Source organism: Misgurnus anguillicaudatus, unplaced genomic scaffold (genome assembly GCF_027580225.2).
Source record: "Misgurnus anguillicaudatus unplaced genomic scaffold, ASM2758022v2 HiC_scaffold_29, whole genome shotgun sequence".
NCBI lineage: Eukaryota > Metazoa > Chordata > Actinopteri > Cypriniformes > Cobitidae > Misgurnus > Misgurnus anguillicaudatus.
The window spans coordinates 9,368,658-9,396,053 of NW_027395279.1; the positions used below are offsets into that span (position 1 = coordinate 9,368,658).

The 27,396-nt window shown below is 37.3% G+C and overlaps 2 protein-coding genes across 3 annotated transcripts; both read right to left on the reverse strand.

The window, feature by feature from the left end:
* Positions 1 to 188: 188 nt before the first annotated feature.
* Positions 189 to 17,268, reverse strand: LOC129436605 (interleukin enhancer-binding factor 3 homolog). 2 transcript variants are annotated; one of them, XM_055194831.2, is made up of 19 exons: positions 17,133 to 17,265; positions 15,210 to 15,285; positions 14,826 to 15,049; positions 14,559 to 14,739; positions 14,223 to 14,370; positions 12,056 to 12,147; positions 9,875 to 9,970; positions 9,656 to 9,767; positions 7,536 to 7,633; positions 7,335 to 7,446; positions 7,023 to 7,133; positions 6,733 to 6,938; positions 6,497 to 6,652; positions 6,274 to 6,411; positions 6,020 to 6,163; positions 5,803 to 5,926; positions 4,251 to 4,298; positions 994 to 1,359; positions 189 to 905 (listed from the first exon to the last, which is right to left on the reverse strand). In XM_055194831.2, the coding sequence occupies exons 2-19, from the start codon at positions 15,210 to 15,212 to the stop codon at positions 751 to 753; spliced, it is 2,514 nt and encodes an 837-aa protein (XP_055050806.2). In that variant the 5' UTR covers positions 15,213 to 15,285; positions 17,133 to 17,265; the 3' UTR covers positions 189 to 750. The 2 variants fall into 2 exon arrangements, with proteins under 2 accessions (XP_055050806.2, XP_055050807.2); XM_055194832.2 differs by lacking the exons at positions 189 to 905; positions 994 to 1,359 and adding an exon at positions 3,319 to 3,707 and having other exon boundaries at positions 17,133 to 17,268.
* A 2,003-nt stretch (positions 17,269 to 19,271) lies between these two features.
* LOC129436604 (prostaglandin E2 receptor EP1 subtype) lies at positions 19,272 to 24,157 on the reverse strand. The gene is made up of 3 exons (XM_055194830.2): positions 23,695 to 24,157; positions 20,422 to 21,311; positions 19,272 to 20,302 (listed from the first exon to the last, which is right to left on the reverse strand). Exons 2-3 carry the CDS (start codon positions 21,265 to 21,267, stop codon positions 20,027 to 20,029), a joined length of 1,122 nt encoding a protein of 373 aa, XP_055050805.2. The 5' UTR covers positions 21,268 to 21,311; positions 23,695 to 24,157; the 3' UTR covers positions 19,272 to 20,026.
* Positions 24,158 to 27,396: the final 3,239 nt, after the last annotated feature.

Genomic DNA, 27,396 nt, shown 5'->3' on the forward strand with positions numbered 1-27,396 from the left:
TCTATATTTTCATTATTTACTCCCATGCCGATCTTTAAATGGTTTTGCCACCAAAAGGGGTAACCTAGAAAAGCGCTTGATGAATAAGACCAACAACAACAGTAATTTAGTTGGTTAGACTTTATCTATGGAATTGCAAGACTCCAACAAATATTTGGAGATATGACTGCATTCATAAACACCAGAGATCCTCCAAAATAAAATCCTTTATTACAAACACCACACATTCTTCTCCACATTGTTCAGAAAATAAAAAGGTCCCCCGTCCCAAAAATGCCAAATGATACACCGACCTGACACGTCACGACCTTTACATTCACAAAAGCACTTAAAACATATCACAGGTGCATTCTAAAAAAAAAAGTTAACAATCACAGGCAAAGTCAAGAAATGTTGCTGGTCAACTGGAGGAAGGAAAAAAACAAGATAAAACAAAAGATTTACAACTTAACGCATCTTATATTTTTACATTTCCGAATGGTTAAAATCATATCTGGATGCCACTGCGTAATAACTAACATCTGGTCTTCACATGCTATGCTTCAGACAGCAGTTTAGGGAAAGTTCACAGATTTCAAGAACCGATAAGGAATACAACTTAAAGAAACATAGAAATACACTATTCTGCACAAAGTCTAAAGACACTGCCATTTAAAGTCCAAGGTGGTCTGATGGTGATCAAAGCCTAAGATTGGGAACTCTACAATGAAAAGCGGAATAATAAGGGCAGAGCACACAAATATGGTCTGTTTATCTGTACTGGTAGTTCATATTGGGATCTCCTCGACCGTATCCAACTGGTCCACTGTTGTAAGAAGTGTTACCACCAAAATTCTGGTTTTGGTTGGCTCCACCCTGTTGTTGCTGTTGCTGCGGTGCGTTGTAGTTTGCTTGGTTGTTGTAACCTGCGGGATAAGAAATGATACTTTATATTATAAAATTAAACCGAACAAATTTGTAAAAGCGCACAATCCTGTGATTGTTTTTCCTCACCTTCATAGCCGTAGTCCTGCCCTCCGGTCACCTGGGACGGATAAGCCGTGCTGTAGTTGAAGTTTCCACCTCCGCCTTGTGGTTGGCCGAAGTTTTTCTTGGCCGGTACGAAGCCCTGGTTGTACTGACCGAAGCCTGAACCCTGACCTGCTCCGGTCCCTTGAGGCTTTGTGTTTTGGAGCATAGGTGGCTTTTTGGGAGTTACTTTTGGTGCTGGAGCAGGGGCTGTGTAGCCTCCTTCATTTTGGTAATATGAACCGAAGCCGGGAGGTCCTGATGATCCTCCGGTAGTGTTTGCGACTGGTCCGGTAGGTCCAGGACCCGAGGCCACCGAACCACCGTTTGATCCCTCGTTATTGTAGAAATCTGTAAAGGGACCAAACAATAAAATCACTCGGATTGATCAAAGATTTACAATAACCAATAATTATAAATTACAATAATTGATACTTCACATAAGGATTTGACATACATTTTCAGACGGTTTTGAGTTTTTAATGGCTTTTCTTTCAGTAAGAGCCTAAAAACATTTTTGCTGTACATTGCATCTTGGTACAAAATAAACATCCATACATGGTGATGGAAAAAAAATGAAACCAAAATGTACTTTTATAGGTTGCACAGTCATAATGTCAAATTAATTTGTGCATACTTTTTACATTTATTGAACCAAAAACCTAAAAACATTTACAGCTTTTTGTTATCCATGATAAATTAGGTTGTTTCCAACCTGACTTCAATCTTTTGAACATTCAAACATAATAAATATTAGTGATGCACCGATGTATCGGCCACCGATATTTATCGGCCGATTTTTGATGAATTTGAAACCATCGGCATATCGGCAATAGCACGAGAAAGGCCGATACCGATTGATTATTAATTAACTGCATAAAGAAATCCATTATATGTAAAAAATTAGTTAATGTTGTTAATAAAATAAATGCTGAATAGCAAAAACCACCTTTGAAGGTTGTCATGCTGTCTTATTATATTTGTTTTAGCTTAATTTGTGCCTCTCTTATCATGTTGGTCAGTTGAATGTTAATTAGATCCAATCCATGTTCAGTAAAAATAATTTGATGCAGAAATAAACTAGCTAATAGACCAACTGTATAGTATTGTATACAAGTGTTTAATATCGGTATCGGCCAGAAGTTGTCTGTTTAAATCGGTATCGGCCCAAAAAAATCCTATCGGTGCATCCCTAATAAATATCCAGTATTGTTTAAAAGTCACGTTACAATAACGCCATTAGCCAATTATAATTGTTCATAAAATTTTATTTTATGGTTCCAGATTTTATATAACTGGAATAAAATGATTCCAATTGGATTAAAAAAAGTTGTTACTACTGGTTAGTTTGAATGCAACTTTAGCAAATTAATATTCACAGCAAAAAGTCATCACAAAACACACACACGCACACAAATTTGCATGCAATATCATGCGCTTCTCGTCAGTGAAGCCAGTTCCTTTATTAGTAATAGACGGTTTCATCGGACGCACGTGATGCACGTCTGGATCCGAACTTTACTTCCGGTTATTTTTTTTTAATGGTCTGACTAGTTGCTAAACTGATCTCTTGAACAAATGCCTCATTGAAAATAACACGTTTTGGTGTCCTATATAATCTATGTGTTGTTGTTTTTGCTTGTTATATAAATAAACTATATGTTTAAAGTACTTTTTTGTTATTAGCCGCTTGTTTATTTTGTTACTGCTGAAACCGTCTATATAAAACACCATCAGCTGCTTTCAGATGGAGCGGCATTTACTACACAAAGCCATAGTTCACTGACAAGCTGGGCCATATCATATGCGTATCGCAGGCGATATATCCGCAATAATAAGTGCAAAATAGCCCTGATTGTAAGTGAACTACGGCTTTGTGTAGTAAATGCCGCTCCATCTGAAAGCAATTTACAATTAATTAAGAAACCGACTGACGAGATGCGCAATGACAATCACATGGAAATTATCGCCCATCCCCAACACACACACGCACGCGCACACGACCTCAAACCTTCGAGATTTATCATCGAGATTTATTAAATGTTTTGTTTGTCTTGCAGGTAAAAAAATTTACACAGATTTTATTATGAAGCAACTAAATACCAAGCAAACTATAAAACAATAAAAATGCTGCAAATAGATGCTTTGTTTGTTCACTGGTTCACAATGCATGTTTTAAAAAAATCTGCATCTACCCCTTTCCATAACCCGTTAAGAAACCCATTCTTTACAGTCAATGGTATTCACCACAATACAAAAGATTTATTTGTCATTTAAAAAATTAAAAAAACGACACGACATGACAATGCACAGAAGAGACTAATTGAAATGTAATTACTACTGACATAATTTCAGAAAAGTACAACAAAACCGGAGGCAAAAATGGCTCATACAGTGACTTCAAGTGAAAACTGAAAATTCAATCACAGCACGAAAAACAGGTCAACGACCAATCACGTCTTTTTCTGGTTTCCACAGCAGCCAAATGCAGCATAGTCCCATTTGCATCCACAGTGTTAAGGTGATCGTCGGGGAGTTTTTTTTTTAAAGGTGAGATCGTGGGAAATACTTCACAAGTACAATTCATAATGCGGGTAAACCAAGTCTCTAGTTTTCATTTATTTTGCATGCTTATTGAAAAGACTCGTCGGATTGTGTCGCAAATTCGTTGTTGCCATAGGAGTCTGAGACAAAGTCACCTATAGGATGAAACAGAGCAGAGAAGCACAGAATTAGATCTCTTCTGTGTTATTGATTTGGCATGCCATGACCAAAGTCGATGGACATGAGTCAATAATTTCAATCAGTTATTAAGCTGAATCAATTTGTTTTTTGTTTGCTTTTTTTTAGATTTCTCTGCTCCGGTCACCCTAAAGAAGGTCTTTCCTCAGAAAATGGCATTGGCATGTGGGAAAGGTTTCTCGTTTTTCGCCGAGGAAAGTTTGCGTCCCATGGCTCAACAAAGCAGAGAAATCAAATGGATGGCGGACAGAGCACAGACGTAGATCTATGTTCATTGAATGTCGAAATGTCCAGTAAAAAGATCCAGAACCAGTTTAACTAAAATCAGGAGTAAATTCAGACTTTCAAAGCAAGATGATATTCTGATGTCAAAGGCAACAAAGACCAAAAAGAGAACTCTGAAAAAACATTCTGGATATTAAAAGCCATAATGGCGATTCTTGCTATGAATAAACTAAATGACATCATCGCCTCCAACTAAAATACGAAAAAATACTCACTGTAGCCAGTGTTAGCATTGCTCCCATAGCCATATGATCCATATCCACCTAAGTAAAAAAAATAATAATAATAATTAAAAACATTTTCAACTAGTCTTTTTTCCTCTAATGAAAGATTTAGAAAAAAAGAACAAAAGAAAGAAAGACAGAACGAACAAACAAAAGAAAGGATATAAAGAACGAAAACAGGGAAGGAAAGAAAGATAAAAAAGAACATAAGAAGAAACAAAAGAAAACAAACAAACAAACAAAACAAAATTGAAAGAACTAAATAAAGAAAAAAATTTAAGACAGAAATAACAAAAGACAAAAAGAACAAAAAGATAGAAGGAAAGAAAAACAGAACGAAATAAGAAAAAAGAAAAACAGAACAAAAGAAAAAACAAAAGGTAGAAAGAACAAAGAAATAATTTATGAAAGACAGAAAGAAAGAAAAATTAAAGAAACAAAACACAGAACGAACGAAGGTTTAAACGAAGGAACGAAAGACAAAAGGAACAAAAAAGAAAATCAGAAAGAATGAAAGATAAAAGGAATGGAAAATAGAACAAACAAAAGACAGAATTTTTTTTTAAAACAGAATGAACAAAAGACGTAAGGAACGACAAAAGGAGCAAGAAAGAAATAACGTAAGACAAAATGAACGAAAAAAGAATGAACAAAAGACAGAAAGAATTAAAAATAGAAGGAACAAAACACATACTGAATGAATGAATGAATGAATGAAGGAAGGAAGGAAAAGACGACAGAAATAACGGAAGACAAAAGGAACAAAAGACGGAAGGAACGAAATAGAAAAACAGAAAGAATGAAAGATAAAAGGAATGTAAAATAGAACACACAAAAGATAGAAAGAACAAAAAATAAAACAGAATGAACAAAACAGAAGGAAAGAAAAGATGAAATAACGAAAGACAAAAGGAACGAAAGAAAGAAACAAAAACCCGAAAGAATGAAAGATATAAGTAATGGAAAATAGAAAGAACAAAAGACAGAAAAATTTTAAACAGAATGAACAAAAGACGGAAGGAACAGAAAAAGGAGCAAGAAAGAACAAAAAGACAAAACGAATGAAAAAAGAACGAATGAAAAATAATGAACAGAAAAAGGAATGAAAACCAGAAAGAATGAAAGATAAAAAGGAATGGAAAATAGAACGAACAAAAGATAGAAAGAACAAGACAAACAATTTTAAAACAGAATGAACAGAAGGAACGAATAAAGGAGCAAAACAGAAAAAGGATGAAAACCAAAAGACAAAAGGAATGAAGAAAAGAAAGAAAGAATAAAAGAAATAGAAAATAGAACGAACAAAAGAAAGGAAAAACACACAGATGAAAGAATTAAAGAACAAACAAACAACAGTTAAAACAACAAAAGCAAGAAAGAAGACAGACAGAATGAATGAAAGATTGAAAAAAAACTGAAAGAACAAAAAAGACAAAAACCTAAAATAAATAATAAGAAATTAAATAAAAGTAGAAAGAAAAACAGCAAAAAGACACAAAGAACAAAAAGATAAAGAATAGATTTTTTTTATCATAAAGATTACCTTGATTAAATCCTCCACCGTTGTTAAATCCTCTACCCCGCCCCCTTCCACGCCCTCTTCCTCTGCCCCTAGGATTGGCTGCCAGGTCACCAGGAGGCCCACTCATCATAAATCCAGTGGGATGCTAAAGAAAAAAAGCAAATCAGCCAATCAGAGATAACATTCTCTCTTTCCAGCAAATGCTAATTAACAAGAAATCTGATGAAAGGAGTCGTACCATTGAAGCCATTTTCTTTTTCTTGTTTGCGTCCGCATTTGAGCCTTCTGGGAAGAGCTTCTCCAGGGCTGCCAATGCCGCATAAGCCTTTGCCACCTTTTTATTAGAACCGGTACCCTGAAACTTCTCTCCATCGATCTCCACCTACAGAGGGCAAATATAAGAAACATCATGATACACAAAGCAGAAGTATTTTAGTTCACTAGTGGAGATCACTAGTATTTGCCCAGTATAAATAAGGTTACGTATGTTACCTCCATGACGAAGCGCTTGTCATGGCTTCCGCCCGTTTCAGAGATGAGCTCGTACTTCAGTCCCCTGCGTTTCTCATTTAGCTCCATCACCGGATTCTTCCCATGTTTGGTGAGGATAGGGCCCTGCGCTCGAGAGTTCTGATAGACCACCAGAAACCAGATTTCAGATTCGAACAAGCCACTTTTTACACTTCATATTATGCTGTCAGATGAACTTCAATACCTCGTCATTAATGTTGTCCGTGTTGGTGGATGCTAGCTCTGGCTCCATTTGTGCCACTGGTGGTAGCATGGTCTCCTGTGGGGTCACCAGTGGCTCTTCTTGTTTCACTGTTGTTTCGGCAACAACTCCGGTAGGCAGACCCATATCTTGCAAGACCTAGAGGATCACATTTAAGATGGATTTAGTTTTTGGCATGGTAAATCTTTTCTATCTTTTAACATATCAAGGTCTCTTACTTTGACAGCCACATGTAGCTTCGCTGCACGTTTGGAGGGACCTGAAGCTTCAAAGGTCTTTCCATCCACCTCCACAGCCATGGTGAAAACCGGCACGTGAACCGGACCGGTCTGAGAGATGAGTTTATACTGGAGCCCTGGCTTCAGCTGGTTCAGTCGCATCAGAGCATTCATTGCCTGCGAAGGTTCAGCCTTATCGTCCGTAGCTATGGGGTGGAAACAAAGTTTATGATCTGCACAGACACAAACAGTTGTACTTTGTTATGTGCTAAATAAAAAGTAATATTTACATTTCTTCTGCAACTTCTTTTTCTTCTTATTTGGATTCTTCTCGTCCGTTGTCTCCTCCTCTATAGGGCGTTTCAGTGGGGGTACGTAGTTCGCGCTGGGTGGGATCTGAACTGTAGCGATAGATGACAGAAATTGAGTATTTTTCTCACTTAGGTCAAGCAAGCAGTTCAATTTCATTAATTCTCAGTTGCTTTAAGTATATAGTTCTCAAACTATTCTTCAAAAAGTACAGTATGCGTAAAGAAACATACTAACAAAAGTGTGAGATATTAAAAAGATGCGTTTTGTGGAGTAAAGGACCACAGTTTTACCCGTGTAGTCTATAATAGTTTCACTTCTTGGTTTTCTGGGCATCTTCGAGGGGAGCGGGTCCATACCAAGAACTTTGTGCAGCTGTCCAAAAGCAGAAAGCCTCAAGGCATGCTGTCAATCAAAAAGATGACTTTCTCATTAAAAATCCCAAACAATTAAACATAGATAAGTATCAAATATACAGCGAATTCGGGTTATACCTGAGCACTTTGTGTAATGTCCTCTCGTTGTTGGGTGTTCATGTGACTAATGGCATCAGTTGGTTCCTTTTCACATGGGTCACAGATGCCTGGACCACCTAAGAGCACACACACACACATTTTAACAGGTCAGAAATAGCTTTTATAAATTTCAAGGCAATTGATAAAGTTGCCTCTGCAGTATAATTACATTTTTGGAAAGGTCTACATTTAAATGAGTCATCTACTCATATATTTTGGAGTAAATTAGTAAAAATGATTTTATTTTACAGCAAACTTTGTGCTCCGCTACTTAAATATAAAAAAAATTGTTTAATGATGCAGTTTTGTACATCTAACTAAACACTGTGCTATTTTGACACAATTCATTTAATTCAATTCAATTTATAACTTTTTGGGAAATACAATATTGGCAACAGCATTTGTTACATATGTAAGCCTGATGAATCAACATTTTCCACCACTAAAGGTCACCATGCAAAATAAAGGCGCAGCTTGATGACAAAAATTTAAAAATCTTAAAAAGCAAAAAATTTGGCCGGTCAGTCTGCACATCGCTGCATGTAGTGGGACACATTTAACATGGTTTAAACCAATAACATTACTAAAAGGCGACCCTATGAACAATGGCATAACGTTGTCAGGACTCCAGACGCATTTTGCCACCAAAATTTGAGTGTGTGCCACTGAATTTTACATCCAGTCGCACATGTGCGACCAGTAAATTTGACCTTTTTTTCTGATGTGACACTGAATTTAAAACCGCACATTGTACTTTCTGCATCTATCATCAAAATATTTATTAGTAATACAGTGTATTACTTGGTAGAAATGTGAATATTTGGTTAGCATGTTGATTTACGGTATGTGCCCCTAAAATTTTCAGTTGGGGGCCACTGTGCTCCTAGTTAAAAAAGTTAGTCTGGAGCCCTGTGGGTAAACCAGTGAACTATCTGGATTCAATCAATCATTAAAAACCATTTGGGATAATGCGAGAAGACTTAATATATAAACCTGTGCTAGTAATTTTTGGATTTTTAATGCAGAAATCTTACACAGCGTGCCTTTACACCCATTAACGGGTGCTGTACTATGAGCAGGACACCCGCTTACTTCAATATTTTACATGTAAATTTTAATCTATAACGACAAACTAATATATATATATATATATATATATATATATATATATATATATATATATATATATATATATATATATATATATATATATATATATATATATATATATATATATATATATATATATATATATATATATATATATATATATATATATATATAGCTGAAAAGGTTTAAGAATGCAGTTTTCATATTTCAAAACCTTTTAGCAGTAATAATAATGCAGTGATAGTAATTTATTAATTTGTGACAAGAGTATGCAGCAAATCGTTGACACCTAGTGGCTGTTGTTGGTAAAACCACTAAAAGTGTAACACACCCCACTTGTGGTGATAATTTTATGTATAAAATATATACTTTATTGCATTATTTTATTCATTATAAAAAAAATATATATAACAATTTTTGATTTCATTTTTCACCTCCAGACAGTTGAAAAACTTTAGGTGTCATATTTGAAAACAAGATTAAGATTAGGCTTCTAGACCAAAAAAATGCCAGTTATATTAATTTGAAGGTGTTCATCATCTTATCACCACCCCTCCCCTCTCCACTCAAAAAGAGCTGTGCCAGTTAAGGGGCTTTAGGGGGCGTGCACACCAAGGCTTTTACGCCCGCGGCCGGCGCATGTTTTCAATTGTCAATTACCAATGGAAGCTCTCAGTTTTTCAAATAAGCCAGCAGCTAGCATTTTTTCTGCGCTGAAAGCCGGCGCTCTGTGTTTTTCCACGCTCAGCTCTGAGTGCCGAGAGTTGAAAGACTCAACTTTGGGTGAAAAGCTCCACTCGTCAATGTCAGTTCTCACACGCCCGTCCAACCACAGTGGAGGAGGGGCGGGACAAGTATCAACCAACTGGCTCACACCTTTAGTATCACATCTACCAAAGCACTCAGCTGGCATCCTCCAGGCATTTTTAGGCATTTCAGACGCTTTGGTGTGTCAAGCCCCTAAGGAGGCAAGAGCAGTGAACACTGACCTTCCAAGAGGATTCCAGATCCAAGACACTCTAGAACTCTGCGGAGGGCTTCTCCCGCTCCCATTGGTCGGTTCCCGGTGCCAATCGCTTTCTCGCACAGCAGTTCTAATGGCTTCAAGAAATAAGAGGCATTAAAATGAATGTTTTTCTACCTGCTGAACATAATCACAGGATTAGAAATACCAGAACAAGATGACACGAAAGGCTTTTGGGACTCACCCATCCAGTAAGAGGGGCCCAGGTGGAAACACGAGCGCACAAATCCCTAAAGATGCGGATGACGATCACACAGGATCGGAGTCCATTAGCCCTGGCCTAGAAACACAAGCAGGAAGGATAGACCCACCAGTTTATTTCATAGACTCACAATGAGGCACAACAACACTAAAACAAAGTACGAAAAAACAAAATGGTGCAGATACAGAATAACGTGTGTGGCTAAGCATTAGCAATGTGATGAAGGTGGTTAAGATGTACAAAATACATACTGCTCTATTTAGCACCTTTGTATATGACAGATATTATTTCATAAAGTACATAAAAAACATCAAGATTAAAAAAAATTACAAACTCAGCTTATTTTTTTGATTTCTGATAAAACACTGAATATCAGAATTGTGAGTTGATAAAAGCTAGATTATTCTAAAAGATAAAAAATAAAGAAGCTATTGTCTTTGATCTGGAAGCTGCAGCTGTATTTATAAAATATGCATTGCAGAGGATTAATGAAATCCTGAATGGCAGAAAAGGTGCAATATTTCTTTTTGCCACAAAAAAGCTGTATAAAAAAAAATCTAAACCAAACGTAACTAGCAAGAGCACCAGCAATAACACAAACTTCAAATAAAAATCAAATTTTGAGTTCAAAACAAGTTAAACTATTCATAAACAAAAATTCGGGCATAACATTAAAAGTTATGGTGCAAATAGCAAAGTTGGGGTTTAAATTGGACATCTCGTCAAAATGCAATATTAATTCTATTAGGCATCAATACAACGTAGGCCGATACCTCATAATAAATTATGTTATACAATTTCGATTCACTTTTTATCATATTTAAACAAAGTATATTTGTGTTTTTATGCATTTGCAAGGGTCCGTGTACAGTACCCGCGCCAGTATTTTTCAGAAGACGAAAACATGCGCTTTCGCAAAAAGGTGGATACAGTGAACATAAGGTGCGTAAAAATAAAGGTACCTCATATCGATATTTTACGTGTGGCATCATATAATTTCAGTTTTAAAATATATTTTAATATAGTTCAGATTAATTTTACAAACGTTATAGTTTATCTAAACTTTCACGGTATAATCATATCACGCACTTGAGCAAGTTATCACATTTCCCTTCAATCTGTGTTATGAGACCGTCCAATTTAGTTTTTATTTTACCATACTAGTGACATGTAACATTAAAGTATCATGGCTGTTTTAAAACACTATTTTAATATTAGGGCTAGGACAACGCGTCGACGTCATCGATGCTGACGACGCAAAAAATACGTTGACGCAAAATATTAACATCACACCACAAATTCTGATAATAAACTTGTAATGAACCCAAAACGTTCCTCTTTATACTGTCAGATAATTTTCGTAATGATTACAAGGCTTGCAATAATAACAAAAACGCAAGACCAGCAAAAGATAAGTCTCATTAGGGCTGCACAATAAATCGCATGCGATTGTCATGCTCATCTTGTTTGTAAAGCCGGTTCCTTGAATAGCAGTAAATCGCCATCACCTGCTTTCAAATGGAGCGGCATTTACTACACAAAGCTGTAGTTCACCGACAAGCCATTCATAATCGCAGATGAATCGCCTGCGATTATGAATAGGATATTGCCTAGCTTTCCAGGAAACTACGTTTTTGTGTAGTAAATGCCACTCCATCTGAAAGCAGCTAGTGGCGATGTCCTACTAATCAAGGAAGTGGCTTTACTGACAAGACGCGCATGGCAATCGCATGCGATTTATCGTGCAGCCCTAGTTGTCATGTGTGTCAAATAATACGACAAAGTAGAAATATTGCACCCAATATATTGATTCTGCACTTAAGATTGTAAAATTAAGAGGCAGGTAGTATCTGCACTCCAAATGTGACAGTCTGAATAAAATACTAGCATGTCCCAGTTTCTCAAAAACAAAACTGTCTTGCAATGTAATACACAAATAATAACTGTTAAGCTTATCAGGGAGAAGTAAGACAATTTAAACCATTCAGCAAGAATATAACGCGTTACCATAGGCCAATACACTCCCACAAATAAATTAATATACGAAAACACTGAAAAATCCACACAAAACTGAAAAGATAAAGCATGAAATAATGTTAACACGAAAACTGAACAAAAACGAAAACTCAACTACTAGAAGACAAATAAAGACAAGATGCAAACCTGGAACCACTTGGCGTGGCGGAGAGACGCCAATGCAGCCAGGCATTTCTGCCTGTCCAGAACATCCGGGGGATCGTTGACTGATAGCGTTTCTATTGGCAGGTGGAATAAGAAGACAATGTACAGTTTGACCAAGGGGGTTTTTCTGTCTCTCGGCCAGGGGGAGAGGAGGCAGATAACCCCTACCAAAGGCAGTGTGGAGGGGAGAGGAGGAAGAACTACCCCATGGTAAATAAACCGACATATATAAAAACAACCATCTGGGACCGGGTGAACAGATTTAAAAACCGGGTGAAGATCTTTATTTCCCTTTAAGATGCATGCAGGTGTATATATTTACAAGGAACTGATACATATTAAGAGGAGGGTTTGAGAATTTTTATGTGCCCTAAAATTATTAAGATCCGGATGCTTTTATGCGTAATAGGGAAACCCCTCCTCCTCGCCCCCGCTTTGTTCTGGGTGCACTGCCTTGCCCCTTCCGAGACAGAGAGTGTCCAGTTGGTCAAAGGTCCAGCGTCCCTAAAATTGACAAACTAGAAGGCTTGACAGAGAGAATCAGATTTTGAACCACAGGCAGCAGTAGTTAGATACACAAAAGGTATTATCCAAACAAGTCCACACTGCAGCAAAACTGATGGCTTGTGATGTCCTGAGGCAGGTGTCATTAACCGTGGGGTCACAGATAGGGCTAGGCTTCAGTTCAGCCTCACCTCTATATTTATTTCTTTATGTTTGCTGTCCGGTCAAGAAAAATGTGTGTCTGATTTAAAGTCAACATGAAAATCCATTTAGGACCCATTATAGTGTTTGTTGATGGAAAGAGTCAAAATAGCCATTACCAAAAGGTTAACATTTGGTTACCAAAGGTGGCATCATCAGAAATGTGATGTGGTAATGTCAGATGTAAAGCAAGTTATAACATTTAGGCCAGGTTTTACAGACAAGGCTTAGCTAAAACGAGGTCTAGGCCTGGTTAGTTAAATTATGGCGTTTAAGCATATTTTTTAAAAACATGCCTTAGAAAAATGTTACTGGTGTGCATCTTAAGACAAATCAATACCCTGGCATATTTTAAGATCTGTATGTGCAAGTTTTAAAGGGGACATTTCAATATGTGAAATAAATCTTTGGTGTCCCCAGAGTACATACGCATTAAATTTTTGCTTAAAAAAAGACACTTTGTAGCTGTTTTTGAGGCACGTCCTTTTAAATACAAATGTGCTGATCTCTGCACTGGTTGGATAGTGCAGATTATGGGGGGTATTACCCCCTTCTGACATCACACATTTCAATGACCTATTTTTTCACATACTTGCAGAGAATGGTTTACCAAAACTAAGTTACTGGGTTGATCTTTTTCACGTTTTCTAGGTTGATAGAAGCACTGGGGACCCAATTATAGCACTTAAATATGAAAGCCAGATTTTCATGATATGTCCCCTTTAAGATCCGTACATGCGTTTGAGTCTAGGACTAGCCTTAAGCCTTGTCTGTGAAACCGGGGGTTAAAGATGTAATAAGGCCAGGAATAAGCAAAAGATCAATTTTAATTTCATGTTGACTTTAAAACTCACCCTCTATACTATAAACTTTAACTGTGATCCACTAAATTACTATTATTAAGCACTCTGCATACAGTGTCTGTACATAGACTTTACATCGTGTCCAAATGTCTAGCATTATCTATAACCCCTATGGCCCGCTTTAAGCCGTTTAAAGGCACAGGCAACAAGTTCTGGCGACTCTAAGAACCAGAGCTCAGTAATGTTTTTGCTTCTCATTTTTGCTGCAATGCAAACTGTTCCAATCCTTCAATATATGCACACATGCAAACAACAAGGTTTGTGATTTTTGTTTCCTAATTCTCAGTAAGCCTTCATGAAACTTTTTTAAAAAATACTTTAAAGGGTAAGGGCCATGTTCCTCTGCTTCTCATTCCCATTTTTTTTTTACTGTATATTGGGCCATCAAAACTAAACATCACACTTTAGGTGGCATTAAACATAGCAAACTGTGTTACATGGCTATTTTGTACACAACATCCCCAAGCTCCATTGAAGGCCCAATAAACAATATCCCTGCCCGAGTCCGTCCCATCTGCCCTTCCTGTCTGTGGGGTGAGGGTGGTTATAGGTGGCGTAAGATGTGCAGGATCAAACTCTACCTCCAGCTGCTTGCTTCTCCACCTCCTCCCGCACGAGAGGTGACGTCAGGTGAATGGTCAAAGTCAAAGGTCGCTCTTTGGAGTTTTTGATGACAATGGTGGCCTCGCGGACAAAAGGCTTGACTTCATATTTCTCTTCGGTGATGACCTACATGAGAGATATTTTACAAGATGGGTAATATATTATAGTATACTACACTACTGCACTACAGAATTGTGCTCCATAGGAGATGCACCAAAATATAATCATTGCAATAATACCGCAAGAACTACTAAACTGGATCTGTAGGAACTAAAAAAGGACTTTGTTAAACAGGATGCATCATGTTGATGTACCTTAAGTTGCTCGGCTAGATTCTCTGCAACCTTCTTCAGTAAGGTGATGGTGGGTTTGTCTTTGCACAACAGCACAAGCTCCAGGTCCAGATCTCCCTTCAGCAGAAGACCTTTAGCGACCAGCCCAACGCGCATTACTCCGCGCAGAGACCGTGTGAGCTGGTCCCCAGGCTTGGGCTCTCTGGAGGACAACGTAGAAAAGGCAAAATCAGGTTTAAAGTACACAAAATGCATAATGGGCAAAAGTCTGAATACAAGATCACTTACGTCTCTTTTTCTCCTTCCGGCTCCAAGGTGTTTGCTTTGGCGGTTCCCTTCTCTTGCTCGTCCAGCCAATCAGAGACACCCTTAAGAGCTCGTTCAGTGTGGGACACCATGTTCTGCACTCCCTCGAGCTCTTCTTGGGTGGGATAGATGGTTGAGTGCCTGGCCATGACGTGGCGATCATCATTGACAAAGATGCGCATGGAGCGGTGACGAATTGGAGGAGGCTTTACAGAAACAAAGTAATAAAAGCGTATATTTAAAATATATATAAAGCTAGATATAAATGAGACATCTGTAGTCACAATTTGCAAGTCCAAATTTACAGATCTTCTGTGGGTAAACACCTACACAGTTTAAACATAGATCTTAACATTGTGTACTTACCATAGCTGCAATAAAATGGTGCTTCAGGTTTGCAGTGTTGGTCTATCCGAGACAGAGAAATGCTGCTCCAGTTGGACTGTAATGAAATACAAATGCAAGTTATTTGGGATTTCACCTCCAAAATTCAGCTCATTCGCCTACATAGCGATAAATACTCCAAAAAATCAAGATGGAAAATGCATCAAGCAGTTTGTTTAGATGGATGATGAGATGGGTTTATTAATACAAGTGAACCTGAACTATAAAGCGCCAAAATTTTGTAAGCTTTCTGGGAGAAATGTTAAAAAAACTCTGTATGTTGCCTGTTGTTTTGGTTATATTGTGCAAGCCAATTAACGGAATTAACACGTGCGCATGATGTCACAAATATCTCAGATTCGCGTTTACATAGTTTACACAAACGACTTCGCACTTGCACTGTGAAACCCATATTCAAAAGTTTTCATTTTAATGAACCCAAAATGCCATTGTTGTGCAAACGAAGAGCGAAACCACATAAAACGTTCCCATTTACAGTTGAAATCGTTGCTGTGAAAGACAGCATAGTTCAAAGTAGGGCTGCAACTAACGACTGTTTTCATAGGCGATTATTTTGCGATTAATCGACTGATAGGATAAAAACTAAATATTTACTCACTTAGAATTTTCACTATAGTTAGAAAAAAAAGTGCCCAACTTTGCTTACGCTGTATGAAGAAACATCTATTATCAATTTTTTTCGATTAGTTGTGGCACCCCTAGTTCAAAGTGCATGAAATTAACAAACCAAAATTTTCATTAATGATGGACTGGAAACTTTATTTACTGGATTGAAATGCCATAATGCTGTATTGATTGGTACTGATAGAATAGGTTTTGTTGTACTCTTGATTCTGTTTTTTCCAGTCGCATAAGTGATAACTAGAAATTCTATCTGTTCGCTCAGGGTCACGCTCATCTCTGTATCTTGGTGGTGGGTACAAATGAAATTTATTGCATATTTTCAAGGACTTTTTGCGGAAATTACTAGTAATAGTTTTACATAACAGAGCATCTTACTTTAAGTTATTATAGTTAACCAAACAAAGACCAGATCCAGCTCGAGATGGTAAGCTGCCCTTTAAAATAAACATGTTTATGAAAACAAAGGAAATTTTTTAATTTAACATTTTATACAAGAACACAACTAAACATTCATCTCAATATTTACTTTTAAAAGATGGGGTCGTCGTTGCAAAGCAAAACCATTGTTGGACACAATTTCAAAATCAATACATCATAAACCATACAATTACGGCTAAAAATAACGAAATATGCACGCATGTATTCATTAAACAGCAAAAACAAAAGCATTATATGTTATCGTTAAGAAATACTCTGGGTCAACTCTGTATACACAACAGCTGTGCGGCCATTTTAATGCAGTCAGACAATGAGGTCGTGTTCACCCGAGAGCTGAAGCATCATGAAAGAAAGTAGTCACCAAAATTACATTCATTATCCGAAATACGCTGAAAAAAACGTTGAAATTTAACATATACACAAAAAATGTATGGAGCTTGCCTCGTTTTTAAGAACAATGAGAGACATTAAACATAAAATGGTCGTGGCCCTTCCCCCAACAAGCTAAGCTGATACATTTATTGCCATCTGAATGTGAATTTCCGTTAAACACGAGACAGTAAAAACGTTTATGTAATTCATTTAGACACACGTATTAAATTATTCTACAATTATTTCTTGGCTGCAACGATTTTTAATGAAAGTACGACGTGCTAGCATGCTAACCGTTAGCCGCCGCCTTTGCGGTAAATATTTACATATTTGCAGACTACACCAAACAGCCTAAAATAGACATTAGGAGTAAATGTAAATGTATTTATCTACAATTACTTAATACCAAGTTAAATATTGTAGATTTGATATATTTTATGATCAACTCACCAGTTCAGCGACGAAGATGCAACCAACCGCTATGCTGCCGCTGTAGACAATCAGCGTGCCCTGGGCTGGCCGTGGGATAAGATGACGCATGACACGTGATTCCAGTTGACCAATAGGATTAGTCAGTGTGCCGCCGAGGCGGCGGGGGCGTGTATATTGCGAAATCAGATGCATTTAAATAAATCGTGATTTATATGGAAGATCATTTCAAATGTCCACTGAGACTTATTAATACGTTTTGTTGTCAAGCCATTTATTTTACGATATCCTATGAATAAGTTTTCTTATTCACGTAAAAATTTAGACGTTTATATATTCTGTTTATACGAGGCCATATGATACGAGGCATAGACAGTGCAGGACACGGCTTTAGTCGATTGGGGGCGATGCAGCATAATGATAAACTAACGAAAGAAATGCATTTTTGAGTCTCATAGACATCTTCTTAATAATATGTAAAAGTCAATAATATGGGATAATAAAGTGTGTGGGTGAATAAACCATATATAAAATTAAAATGCAATATCAGGGTTGTACGAAATTTTGATTTGGTTGTAATGTTTATGGTACGGAGACACTAACACACAATACATCTATAATAACTGCTTTTTGATCAGATAAATCTAAATAATCTGAAACCTTTCTTTTACACAAACTAGAAAATTATATACTTTGTCACTATTTAACACAAAAAAGGTAAAAAACTACTTTTAAAGAAAAACACCACCATTTTTTCAATATTTTACTATGTTCTTACTTTAACTTAGACAAATTGATACATACCTATCTTTTTTCAATTCGTGCACTTTTAATCTTTGTACAGCGCCTCGTGAATGTGTTAGCATTTAGCCTAGCCCCATTCATTCCTTAGGATCCAAAGAGGGATGAATTTAGAAGCCATCAAACACTTTCATGTTTTTTCTGTTTAAAGGAATAGTCAATTTTCTTAAAAGAAAAATCTAGATAATTTACTCACCACCATGTCATCCAAAATGTTGATGTCTTTCTTTGTTCAGTCGAGAAGAAATTATGTTTTTTGAGGAAAACATTGCAGGATTTTTCTCATTTTAATGGACTTTAATAGAGCCCAACATTTAATACTTAACTCAACACTTAACAGGTTTTTTCAACAGAGTTTCAAAGGTCTATAAACGATCCCAAACGAGGCATAAGGGTCTTATCTAGCAAAACGATTGTCATTTTTGACATGAAAAATAAAAATATGCACTTTTAAACCACAACTTCTCGTCTAGGTCCGATCCTGTGATACGCCAGCATGACCTAATGTAATTGCGTAATGTCGTGGAAAGGTCACGTGTTACATATATGAAACGCACATTTGCGGACCATTGTAAACAATAAACTGACACAAAGACATTAATTGGTATCATTTCACATACAACAACATCGGAACGGTCTTTCTCAACACTTGTAAACACTGGGGCGTAGTTTCGCGTTCGTCCTCTGTGACCTCTTGACGTCATGACGTATTGCGTGGGGTCACGCTGGCGCATCACGGCCGGACCTAGATGAAAAGTTGTGGTTTAAAAGTGCATATTTGTTATTTTTCTTGTCAAAAATGACAATTGTTTCGCTAGATAAGACCCTTATGCCTCGTTTGGGATCGTTTATAGTCTTTTGAAACACCGTTGAAAAAAATTGTTAAGTGTTGAGTTAGGTATTAAGTGTTGGGCTCTATTAAAGTCCATTAAAATGAGAAAAATCCTGCAATGTTTTTCAAAAAAAAAAAAAACATAATTTCTTCTCGACTGAACAAAAAAAAAACATAAATTTTTTTGGATGACATGGTGGTGAGTAAATTATCTGGATTTTTGATTAAGAAAATGGACTATTCCTTTAAAGATGAGTAGTTACAGAAGTAAGTATGGTGGCACAAAATAAAACTTTTGTTTGGAGCCATATGAATGAATGGGGCTAGGCTAAATGTTAACACATTCAAGAAGCACTGTACAAATATTTAAAGTGCACGCATTGAAAAAAGATAGGTATTAATCAGTTCAGTTAAACGGTGGTGTTTTCCTTTAAGGTTGTGTCCAATCTGCTTTGAGAGCTTACCATTGCTGATCAAAAGAAAGATAGATAACCTTTTGGACTTTTTTGGTAAAAAAAAACATTCAATACATTTACCATTCCTTTTACTTTTCAAGATCACAAATAATTAAGGTAAACACACATATACAGATACAAGAACAGTAAAACCATAATAACATTTTGTTTATACTTCTGGACAAGTAAAAGCTCTGCCTTTACATTGCTTTAATATTTACACTTTTTATTATTTATAATACTATTTCTTGAATTACACCATGCTGAAAACAGCATACAAAAATATGAAATACACCTGGAAGCTTGAGATTTGAGTGAAGTTGCTAAAGAGATCACTTAACAATGAATTGACAGATTTACAAATTACGATGGTGGATGTTGACCCTGAATATAGCTAAACCATTAAAACATACAGATAGGTACAAACAACACATTTTATTATTGTGACTTCTATGGCAGAGAACATTTGTAATCTGATTTCTATTTTTCATGTTTTTTTAAACGTCATTTGTTATCAAGAAATGTAGTTTTACTGGCCATCACTTAGTAAAAAAAGGAAACATGCAGATGTTAGTCAAACTCACAGTCACATTTCACATTTTATTTAGCATTTATGATTGAAAGTCTCTGTGGTTAAACCAGCATTTTGCTGATATAGCTTGAGTTTAACTTCCAGTATGCTGCTCCTACATTCATGATTTGAGCACAGGTGTATTGCCTTCTTTCTGTGCCACTGCAGTGCAAATATGTGGTTAATACGATCCTTCAGATTTTCCTCTAAATATTTTCCATGTCTCTTCCACGTGCCAGGCCTTAATCACAGTTCATCATTTTAGATTAATCGCGTTTTTCCGATTAATCGAGTTCTGGAAGGAGCTAATCTCCCAGCGCCGGAATGTGCTCCCTCTCTTGGGATTTCGTCCGGTGGTCAAACGGTAAATCTTCCTGAGGATTGCCCGGCGTAAAAGAATGTACACCCAAGGGTCCAGAATCTGGTTCCAGGAAGCAAGACGCACTCCCATTACCAATAAAGTCTGGTAGGACTGTAGATCATCGCTCATACAACCACGGTATGACTTAATGACTGACATCAGCCCAAAGATCTGTTAAAAAAAGAGCCATTTAGTCAGTACCATGTTGAAACCATATGAACCAGCACTGAATGTAAGTACTGATTTAACACCCATACTGTAAGTAGCTTTGTTGTAGTGGTTATACTCACCAGCAGAGGGCTCCAACAGATGCAAGAAGTGACCATAATCCCCACCAATTGTGCCACCATCTCAATATCATGTGATTTGGCTGATCTCCGGTGGGAGGTCCTCTGGCGAAGTCGGGCGATCACCAGCGTCACACCACTGATTGTGTTGCATATAAATGCCACGGCCAGTGACGTCAGTCCTAGTCCAGAGAAGAGCAGCACAAATATCACATCTGTGATGGTTGTGTCCTTGTCTAACACCTTAATGAAGCACCAGGTCCCTGGGTACTGGTAGGTATATCTACCCAAATGGATGGAGGGCAAAAGTGCTATAAATAAAGCAAAAGACCATATAATCACCAGAACTATCTTGGTGTACGCAGTGCATACCATGCGGGCATGCACGAGAGGCTGTGTCACGCCCATGCACCTCTCAGCTGCCATTACACATCCGAGAAACAGCGCGCACAATCCGAAGAACACCATGCTGCCGCCCAAGAAATGGCAAATGGCATCCGGCTCTCCGTGCCGCCCGGCAGTGCCGGACTGGTAAAGCCGCAGGACCAGGGCACCGGGGATTACGTGACCGGCGAGGTCCGTGGCCACTAGGGAACTGGCGAAGAGCAGGAAGGTGGCCTTCGAATGTTTCCGCCGGCGGGCGTAAGCTTTGGCCAAGATGATCAGTGCTATGATATTGGACACAATGCCCAGTGTCATGGATAGGCCAGCTATCATAGGGCTTGTTGAGGGGCTGGTCAGGTTTTCCATGCATTGCACCTCTGTCTCCACAGATAACTTCTGCGTCTGATTGGCGAAATGCTCTTCCAGAACCGGAGCTGAGTTGTTGTAGTGCTGAATGGCTAACATCTCCAGGCTATGGGATGGGCACCGATAACCTTAGAGATTCATACCTAAAGAGAAATAAAGAAAAGAGTGCTTTAAATAACCGCTGATGTGCATTTATAGCTAGGATGGTGAATATACAACTGTATTCAGTCAAATTAGCTTTATTATCAGGAGAGATGCATGCCTGGTCAACTTGGAACAATTTAATCTGTTCAAATTCTTAAGCAATAAGCACCCAAAAAGGAAATAGGGTAGGATTGGCATGCAAGTGGTGGCATGGGGTGGGAACTATTTGTCATTTTTCACACAAACATACATTCACAAATACACAGAAATGATCAGAATGGATTTGGGAATATGTATGTTTTTGTTTCTCTCTTGTTATTTATCACATGTAAATAGAGTCACTTTCTGTGTTTGCATTACATAAATAAAAAACATAATAAAAGTCTTAAGCAAGTAATTATATCCCTATTTCTATTTATAGAGTGACATCCAATGAGATAAATTAAGCTGGCAGCATTTACTGACACACCTTGCACATACAGTGAATAGGAACATTGTTTTTCACAATTTCCCCTTCAGGGTACATGAGAAAGCAAAAAGTGCAGTACAAATTTCAACACTTTTGACCGCTGACCAAAACACAGTATTTTTCAATAACACAAACTAAACAACTTCTTAAAAATGTTGAGAGAGCTGATAATTTTTGGTACACTTTAAAATGTTTTATAAGATAATCTTAAAGTAAATGGTGAGTCATGTAAATAAATTAAATGAATCAACCCAATAACATTAAATTATCACCAACAAAAGTAAATATAAAAGGTCGGATCAGCTGGAAATAGCTTTTACTTTATATATTTTTTTCATATTCATTATACTAACTGTCTGTATCTATATTGCACTCTCAGAAATAAAGGTACAAAAGCTATCAGTACACATTTGTACTTAAAGAGTTTTAATAAATCTCAAAGGTACCGTCAGTGACAGCTTTTGTACATTTTATCTGACAGTGTAACCATATATGGACTGTATAGCCTTTCTATATATGCTATATTGGTTATTTGCACATTACAAAGTAACATAATGTTCATAAAGTAACATTAAGTAAAACCACAGAGAGAGAGAGAGATGGGGGGGTAATGGCAAGTTTTTCTATTCCCTTACAGTTTTTGCCTATTGCTTACACACTTTTTGCAAAATTTGGCTAATTATGTCAAAACTCTACACACAAGGCACACAGACATAGCACTTGGAGATTAACAACTCACATCCATGCCAAAATGAAACACTGCAATCAAAACTTAGCACTCCTTTCTAAAAATGAAATTCTTGTAACAAAACCATACACACAAGCACCATTTGAATTACTCTTTCATATCACCAGCAACACACTGATCCGCTTTATATATAACACTGCAGTCTTTGTGGTTTTGTTTTTATCGTAATTTTCTTAGACTCAGTCTTTAGTAAAACTCAAAAGTAGATTTATTTAAAGATATATTTATTTGTTGAAATTTATTCAGTAATCAAACAAGAGTTTTTACCCCCCCAAAAAAACATTCTTAAAGAAATAAAGAAAAATAGAACCACAAGTCATCACATTTAGCCACAAAACAAAAGTAAAAAACAAAACAAATACTGGATAAACTGCTATTGTGGGGAAAAACACACTTGTTTTGTGTTTGTGTGCGCATGTATGTGTGTGGTGGGGGCCTGGGGGGTCTTATGGATCCCTCCTTCTGTTCGGATCTGGCCACAAGACCTCGTCGACATCACAGGCGACATATACTTCACAGCACTACTCATTTTTGAATAGTACTGTACAGTAATACTGTAATATGATACAGAATCATGTGACACATACAGTAGGTACAGGAGTAGATAGGCCATGATTTATGACATGGTCCACCAGAGTAGCCCTGATGTCATCCGATACACGTCTCCGCACTGGTCCTCGTCTTTGTCCTCTTCCATGTCCACGTCCAACTCCTCTCTCTCTTTGTCCTCCTCTTACTCTTACTCGCATTGCCTCCATGCTTGCAAAGTTCTCAGAATGTCTTACCTGAGGCCTATTTGTAGTTCTAAGACTCAGACCGATTGGTGTTCTGTTTTCTGTACAAGTGTATTCAGGTGTGTATGTAAGTGCCTATAATTGCCAGATGACTTTTGCAATTTGAACAGAGTGTTTTCCCAATGATAATAGGTGATTTCGTTTTTTAAAAATGTGTCTAATGTAAGAAAACGTGTGTAGTGTTTCGCAATAAGTGTGCTACAGAATTGCAAACAAAGTGCAAAGTTGACAATGTGTTTAAGCTATGGTTACACTGTGTTTAAGCATATGCTACAAGAAGTTTAGGTATTGAGGCTTTGGTCTAAGCATTCGGATTTAGTGTGTAAGCAATAGGCAAAAACTGTAAATAGAATAATAAGCCAACCACTTACCATTTGAGATCCACTGTATATTATCCAAGTCTGGATCACTCCACCTAAACAACATTTTCACTTTAAACAGCACAGGTAGAAATAAACTTCCTTTGAATCAAAAGGCGACATTAGGTTTCCACAAGTCTTTCCAGAAGAAAAAATATTTCCAGAAGAAAAAGTCCTGTTGTCCGACAACAATCTTTGTATTTTTGGTCAGTCTGAGAAAAGCCTATTAAAATGTCAAGTTGAAGTTTGTAAAAGCAGCCAAGAGGGAGAGAGAGAAAGAGAGACGTCCATCACGAGTTTTATAGCTTGTGAACTGGCCAGTGTCCGCGCGCGCTGCTGTATTTATAGCACGGGCACTTGTAAAGGCTTCAGGAGATATTTACGCGCTCACTGATGCTGCAAATTGTCGTTGTGCATCGAAGCATAATAAACGGTCCACGGTTTTGGCACAAAGAGCGCGTGCATCGTTTTCGGCATTAGTTATAGGTGTTGAGTGCGGCGCAAGTGGACATGGAAGCGCGCAGTGAGCTCGTGCATCATTTCTGGGCATCATATAGGTTAGTGCAGCAGTTGTGGGCGGCTGTGGGCGCGTGCAGCACTTTTGGCTGTCATGAGCACGTGGAGTATTTTGGGGCAGTAGAGATGCACGCAGATTGTTTAGATATTTATGTGAGCCTGAAATCCAGACTAAAGTCTTAATTTAGTCATTGGGTACATTTCGTGTCAGCCAAAAAGTCAGATAAAAACTAGTTGGTTTGATATTATATCCCCTTAATGTGGTAAATTGATTATTTGGCAAATCCCTTACAACATTTAACCAAGGTTTTGCTACAGTTATGGTAACCACAAAATAACCATGGTTTTGACTAAAAACCAAAGTTAAACCATGGTTAGTGTAGTAAAATCATAGTTTTGCTGATGAAAAAATGGTACACTTTTAACGCAATAAACCTCGGTTAATTTTCGTAAGGGATGACTTATGTTCATTAATATGTTAATGAAAATTAATTATTTTGTCAACTGTGTTGCTGCGTCACATGAAACATGAATTACGTACCACATGTTTGATAACACATTTGTTTGTAGGTTTCTTAGTCTATTTCTGAGTCATTGAAAGTGCCGTTTATCATATAGACAGAAAATTGCTGGCTTGGATGCAATTGACTTATCAGCTAAGACTAAGTTTTTCATGGACATTATCAGGACCATAACACATGTCTGCTTAAGCAACAGTCTAATATAGCCAAATAAATGAAATGCACATTTTTAACTATGTGGTTGCTAAGGAAAAGTTGAAGGCAGTTATCAGAGCAGAATTAGCATTTTAATGCAATTTTGAATTTGTCTGGTCTAGGAATTAAAGATGGGAATGATAACATTCCAGACTGGGTGGGAAGGAAGAGAAATGAGCCAAGAGAGAATGTTGAAGATATATTTTATATTTCTCTTGGCTGTGAATGAGCAATTTTTGTGCACATGCTGTGTGCTGACAAGATGTGTACATTTTGCACCAGATAATGTTTAATATTGTCATCTTATAAAATTAACACAGAGCATAATCTGCTTTTATTTGAGTGTGTAGGAACAGGAAAATGTTGTGAGTACAGCAGCTGGTGGTTACTGTATAAAAGGGCGATCAAGTTCATCTAACAAGAGGCCTATTGACATTACATATTTTCCTAAACTGCATACTTTTGGCACTAAGCCTGTGTCAACTGAAAGGATTGGTGTGATTGCTTTTGCAGCGCATAATACAATGTTTCCCAAGCAGGAGGCTGGTTTAAATTATTAAAAATGGGACAAAACAAGCATTAAAATAAGCAAAAATCAAGATGTTTTGAGATGTTTTGGCCATTTTAGTAGCACACATACATCTGTCTAGTAATTCCAAGTTTTATTTAATTTTATATGAAAAAATTAAGTGAGCGGGGGCCTTCAAATATTGTTGTGGGCAACTAGGGGGCCTTGAAGTGAAAAAGGTTGGGGACCACTGACATAGTAAAATATATAATAATCACATTGCTCTGTATATTGACAGGTCTGAATCGGTTTATATTAATACATTCAAATAAATCCCCACAGCACTAATTTAAAAAGATCACACAAGATGGTAAAAAGGTCTTTTGGATTCCAAATGCAAGAAGAATATAATGCAGAATTCACCTCCATTCCTGCATACTTTCTGGAAACAAAAGTGCAAAGATATGGTTTGGATTAGAAAACATACCTAACAAACCAAAGGTTACAAAGGTCATGAAGATATGCTTCTTTATTTATTATCTGCTTTAGTAGTTGAGAATAAACTGCAAAAAAAAGAGAAAAAAATGCTCTGTTATATTCTGTTCCTCAGATTTTTCTTTAAAAAAAAAACGTTTAGTGCCTTTAAAGAGAAAATATGCTCATTTTCCAGCTCCCCTAGAGTTAAACATTTGATTTTTACCGTTTTGGAATCCATTCAGCTGATCTCCGGGTCTGGCGGTACCACTTTTAGCATAGCTTAGCATAATCCATTGAATCTGATTAGACCATTAGCATCACGCTAAAAAATAACAAAAGGGTTTCGATATTTTTTCTATTTAAAACTTGTCTCCTTTGTAGTTACATCGTGTACTAAGACCGACAGAAAATTAAAAGTTGCCATTTTCTAGGCAGATATGGCTAGGAACTATACTCTCATTCTGGCGTAATAATCAAGGACTATGCACTGCCCGAAAATAGTCCCTTGCCATTGAAAGATACTAAGGGGACTCTTTTCGGCTGCTTATAACTATAATTCCTAGCCATTTCGGCCTAGAAAATTGCAACTTTAAATTTTCTGTCGGTCTTAGTACAATGTAACTATATGCAAATATAGTTCGCATATAGTTAGCGATGCTAATGGTCTAATCACCCTACTGAAAAATCCAGCTAAAACCAGCATAAGCTGGTAGCTGGTTTTAGATGGTTTAAAGTGGTTTATGCTGGTCCTCCCAGTCTTACAAAGCTGGTCATGCTGGTGGGCCAGCTGGTATTCCAGCATGAACAGCTAAGTCCAGCTAGACCAGCTTAAAATGTGACCAAAACACACCTAGACCAGCTTGCTACACCAGCAAAACCAGCTTCCTACACCAGCAAAACCAGCTAAAACCAAGCTGGGGACCAGCTAAAACCAGCTCACCAGCTTATGCTGGTTTAGCTGGATTTTTCAGTAGGGCAGATTCAATGGATTGTGCTACACTCTAAAAACAAACGGTGCTATATAGCACCAAAAGTGGTTCTTTGCTCGTAATCATAGAAGAACCGTTTTTAGTGGCATATAGCACCGGTGAAGCACCGGTGAAGCACCTGTGTAGAACCATATAGTGCTATGTAGAACCAAATGTGGTGCTATAGTGGTGCTATATGGCCCCTATATAGTTCTACACAGGTGCTTCACCGGTGCTATATGGCACTAAAAACGGTTCTTCTATGGTTACGATTCAAATCAACAGTTTTGGTTCTATATAGCACCGTTTGTTTTTTTTAGAGTGTAAGCTATGCTAAAAGTGATACCGCCAGACGCGGAGATCAGCTGAATTGATTCCAAAAAGGTAAAAATCAAATGTTTAATAAGCATATTTTCAAAAAAAGTGGAGTGTCCCTTTAATCTCCTTTCAGAGTGTTTCAGTAGAAATCTAACCAACATCTCAAACTGGGCTCAGATTGAGGCACTAAACACATAATGACTTCCTATAG

What these genes read in the sequence shown, in the direction of transcription:
- LOC129436605 (XM_055194831.2), bottom strand. An exon ending in AAAAGAAAATGGCTTCAATG is followed by an intron (nt 5,927 to 6,019) that starts GTACGACTCCTT and finishes TTTTTTCTTTAG; the next exon opens with CATCCCACTGGATTTATGAT. An exon ending in CAATGCTAACACTGGCTACA is followed by an intron (nt 1,360 to 4,250) that starts GTGAGTATTTTT and finishes GTCCCTTTACAG; the next exon opens with ATTTCTACAATAACGAGGGA.
- LOC129436604 (XM_055194830.2), bottom strand. Translation starts at nt 21,267, where the DNA reads ATGTTAGCCATTCAGCACTACAACAACTCAGCTCCGGTTCTGGAAGAG. An exon ending in TCTGTTGGAGCCCTCTGCTG is followed by an intron (nt 20,303 to 20,421) that starts GTGAGTATAACC and finishes TTTTTTTAACAG; the next exon opens with ATCTTTGGGCTGATGTCAGT.